At 39.3% G+C, this 4,850-nt stretch overlaps 1 protein-coding gene across 1 annotated transcript; it reads right to left on the bottom strand.

Annotated features, from left to right (window-relative positions):
* Positions 1–887: 887 nt before the first annotated feature.
* LOC127449892 (GTPase IMAP family member 9-like) lies at positions 888–2,441 on the bottom strand. Its single transcript, XM_051713517.1, has 2 exons — positions 2,151–2,441; positions 888–1,887 (listed from the first exon to the last, which is right to left on the bottom strand). The coding sequence occupies exon 2, from the start codon at positions 1,883–1,885 to the stop codon at positions 1,103–1,105; it is 783 nt and encodes a 260-aa protein (XP_051569477.1). The 5' UTR covers positions 1,886–1,887; positions 2,151–2,441; the 3' UTR covers positions 888–1,102.
* Positions 2,442–4,850: the final 2,409 nt, after the last annotated feature.

Genomic DNA, 4,850 nt, shown 5'->3' with positions numbered 1-4,850 from the left:
ACATGTTGCATGTCTGAAGGTTGTTTTCATTTTTATATGGCACATTACCCATTATCCAAACTCTAAACCTACTGGAACTGTTGCCTTAGAAACGTCATTTAATTCAATTATTACAAATAAATCAAATGAACTCAAAATAACATTTTCAGTCTTTAAAAATCAGATTCAGTCTTCCATCATTGTGTACGTCACTGGAATATTATATTGTGAATTTTACATACACATAAATAATACGCCAATCATATAAGATTTTCTTGTAAAGAAAAGACATTGTCATATTTTACATACTTCAGTAACATCACACACTGTCAGTGATTTAATTGACTTACTGTCGGGGTGATGAAGCTCTGGACTGTGTCTGCTTCTGCATTTATTTAATCATTGTGTCACGTATATGCTCTTAAAATCCACCGATATTACAATCTGACGTGTCCATTTAATGATCATAATAACACGTGTTCATGCAAGTCCAGTAATCAGGTAGGTGGCAACCTTTTCTTTTTTTTTTTTTTTATAAATAATGACTATTCTCAGTTACTTTCATGCAACGTCACCTGTTTTATAAAATGTGTTTCCCCCCACAGATCTGAAGGATATAAACAGATAATTCACCAGATACTTACAAAACTGATAATGTGGGGAAAAAATCACCTGCAAGAACATTCCTGATGAACATATTGTTAAAGAATATGCACACACAATCAATCATTTTAGGAACAAGTCTAATTTGTGAAATGTTTTATTTTGGCAGATATCTGCACATTAGTAGTGTGGATGAAAACAAATGTGTCTTTTCCATATTGCAATGGATATTGAATTATAAGATGTGCTGAAATGTGCCAAAATAAATGTGTGAAATGAGTAGTATTATGTTCTCAACAAAGAACTTACTTTGTATCAGTTTATTTTCATCAGAAAACAATTTTATTGACAATGACTTATTATTCACAATATTGCTGTGAGTTTTCAACATTCAGTCCAGATTGCTGAGGTTATTAGAGGCAAAGACTAGTGATCAGATCATGAGATACACATTATTACTCCCCCATTTGTCACTTTGAGATCCAATGGATTAAATCTTATGAACATCCTTCTGAGATTCTTACTGATCTCCAGTCAGTCCTCTTAACACGGCCCCAACACAACCATTCAGAAATGTTTTAACATCAAGAAAACTTGTATTCCTCATATTATATCCCATGACAAATACAATGACAGCACTGATCACATACAGATATTGAGGTCTGATAAATCTCTGCAGACGGACTCTTATTGATTGAGCTTTGAGGAACATCTCCAGTGTGTAGCAGCTGTTGTTATTTTCAGACATCATTCTGTCAATCTTCTCCAGGAGTTTGATGACCTGATCTCTGTTTGATGGATCTTTATTGTTCAGTAAGTGAAATCTCCCGCCACACTCCTCAACTAGATTAGACAACTGCACATTCTGTTTTATTAGTTGTTCGATTGATTTGTATTTAAGTTCATCTCCATGTGTAAATAGGACAATTGTGTATTTCATAGTGTTCTCACCAAATGTCTGCTTGTATAATGATACCACATCTGCATCTTGTAGAGTGAAAGTATCTACAGAGAAAACCAGAAGCGTCGCGTGGAGTCCTGAAGAGCACATTTTCAATCCTCTCTCTAACTCCATGAGCAGATCGATGTTTCTGGAATGAAAGAAATTTGGAGTGTCAAGAACTGTGATGCTTTTATTTGAAACTTCAGCCGTGTGTTTTTGACATCTGTCAGTGATGGAGGTCAGGCTCCGTCTTGAAGGAAACACATTTTCTCCCAGTATGGTGTTTCCAGAAGCACTCACTCCTGAACCTGTTTTTCCGATCAGCAAAAGCCGAAGATCACGACTGTGTGAGCGCTCCATCACTGAAACACAAGATGATAATGTTTTTAGTTTTATTCATTTACAGTTTAAAGTCTTTTCTACAGTGTGTTTAGTTTCATCTGAGAGGAGTTCTGTATGAGGCAGTGACTCTTCATTATCACACATATGTTCATATAGCGAGAGCAGTTTTTATGAAACAGTGACTGATTACATCATAACAGTAAATGTATGCTTGACCTATATTTACTTATATGTTTACATATAAATAGTCAGCATATTGCATTGGATATATAATGAGCCTTACCGTTTGTAATTTGTATCAGCCGCCTGTCCAAACGTGATGTTTTTATCTTTTAATGTTCAGGTTTCCTGATCACACAGAACAGTCTGATATCACAGTGTTTGTTCTTCAGTAAAATGGCTCTCACTCGTGAACTTTCACTTTTGGTGGACCCGCCCCTCTTCTGAACTAACTGAATCTTGCTCCATTTTGTTCTTGTTCAATTATTGAACTACATAACTAATATAAAGTCTTTAGCTGAGCTTAAATCAAGATGTAAATCAAGATAAACAAGCCAGTTATGCCCTCCGAAAAACTATCAAAACCGCAAAACACCAGTACAGGAGCAAGATTGAAGGACAGTTTAACACCACCAACTCTAGAAGCATGTGGCAGGGAATTAACATCATCACGGACTTTAAAGGGAATAAAAACTCCGCCATGAACACCGCTGCCTCTCTACCGGATGAGCTAAATACTTTTTATGCTCGTTTCGAGGGAAATAACATCGCCCTCGCGGAGAGAGCTCTCGCGGCTGAAGCTACAGAGGTTAGTTCACTCTCCGTCTCTGTAGCGGATGTAACCCGATCCTTCCGACGGGTGAATATCCGCAAAGCCGCGGGCCCAGACGGCAATCCGGGCCGCGTCATCAGAGTGTGCGCGAACCAGCTGGCTGGTGTTTTTACGGACATTTTCAACCTTTCCCTCTCTTTGTCTGTAGTCCCCACATGCTTTAAAACGTCCACCATTGTGCCTGTTCCAAAACAATCAAAAATAACGTGTTTAAATGACTGGTGTCCTGTTGCTCTGACACCCATCATCAGCAAATGCTTTGAGAGACTAATCAGAGATTACATCTGCTCTGTGCTGCCTCTCTCTCTTGACCCGCTGCAGTTTGCTTACTGCAACAACCGCTCCACTGATGATGCCATTGCATCTACAATACACACTGCTCTCTCCCACCTGGAAAAAAAGAACACTTATGTGAGAATGCTGTTTGTAGACTACAGCTCAGCATTCAACACCATAGTGCCCTCCAAGCTAGATGAGAAACTCCGGGCTCTGGGCTTAAACAGCTCGCTGTGCAGCTGGATCCTGGACTTCCTTTCAAGCAGACGCCAGGTGGTTAGAATAGGCAGCAACATCTCCTCATCACTGACCCTCAACACTGGAGCCCCGCAGGGCTGTGTTCTCAGCCCACTACTGTATTCCCTGTACACACATGACTGTGTGGCAACACACAGCTCCAATGCCATCATTAAGTTTGCTGATGACACGACGGTGGTAGGTCTGATCACTGACAATGATGAAACAGCCTACAGAGAGGAGGTGCACACTCTGACACACTGGTGTCAGGAGCACAACCTCTCCCTCAACGTCAGTAAGACAAAGGAGCTTGTGGTGGACTTCAGAAGAAAAGACAGAGAACACAGTCCAATCACCATCAATGGAGCACCAGTGGAGAGAGTCAGCAGCTTCAAGTTCCTGGGTGTCCACATCACTGAGGAACTCACATGGTCCGTCCACACTGAAGTCGTTGTGAAGAAGGCTCATCAGCGCCTCTTCTTCCTGAGACGGCTGAGGAAGTTTGGAATGAACCGCCACATCCTCACACGGTTCTACACCTGCACTGTGGAGAGCATCCTGACTGGCTGCATCTCCACCTGGTACGGCAATAGCACCGCCCACAACCGCAAAGCACCGCAAAGGGTGGTGCGAACTGCCAAACACATCATCGGAGGTGAGCTTCCCTCCCTCCAGGAAATATATACAAGGCGGTGTGTGAGAAAAGCTCGGAGGATCATCAGAGACTCCAGCCACCCGAGCCGTGGGCTGTTCTCACTGCTACCATTAGGCAGGCGGTATCGCAGCATCAGGACCCGCACCAGCCGACTCCATGATAGCTTCTTCCCCCAAGCAATCAGACTTCTGAACTCTTGATCTCCCACGATCAAAATACATCAGCCCTGCACTTTATTACTCTTTTATCTCACACCGGACTGTCATAAATTATATTACTGTTATTATATTATGTCTCTCTTAACAACTGACTATCAACCGACAGCCTGAATGTCAATACAGTACAATACTGTACATTCTATATATATATATATATATATATACACTTTTTTATATATTTTAATTTTTTAATTTTTATTGAATAATGTGTATCTATATTGTGTGTATTGTATACTGTACAGTGTATGTTATTATTTGTATATTGTTGAGTGTAATTATGTGTATAACAGATGTTTAAATTGTGTTGTGTTAATTTGATGTTTTAAGTTGTGTAATTATGTATAACAGATGTTTAAATTGTGTTGTGTTAATTTGATGTTTTAAGTTGAGTGTAATTATGTGTATAACAGATGCTTAAATTGTGTTGTGTTAATGTGATGTTTTAAGTTGAGTGTAATTATGTATAACAGATGTTTAAATTGTGTTGTGTTAATTTGATGTTATTGTAAATTGGTATATGTCTCATCACTGTCACGACTGCTATGTTGATCGGAACTGCACCCAAGAATTTCACACACCATTGCACTTGTGTATATGTCTGTGTGACAATAAAGTGATTTGATTGATTTGATTTGATTGATTAAATCAAAACCATTATGTTTTTAAAAATTGCAATAATAATAGAAATATTACGGAATTGCAAATGCAGTCAACAATCTTCTTAATATTGCATTTTTTGTCACGTAGAAATGCACATTTGACAGT

Source organism: Myxocyprinus asiaticus, chromosome 13 (assembly GCF_019703515.2).
Source record: "Myxocyprinus asiaticus isolate MX2 ecotype Aquarium Trade chromosome 13, UBuf_Myxa_2, whole genome shotgun sequence".
Classification (NCBI taxonomy): domain Eukaryota; kingdom Metazoa; phylum Chordata; class Actinopteri; order Cypriniformes; family Catostomidae; genus Myxocyprinus; species Myxocyprinus asiaticus.
This window is presented reverse-complemented; position numbering and strand designations above follow the sequence as displayed.

Coding starts and splice junctions, on each gene's coding strand:
- LOC127449892 (XM_051713517.1), bottom strand. CDS start 1,885: ATGGAGCGCTCACACAGTCGTGATCTTCGGCTTTTGCTGATCGGAAAA.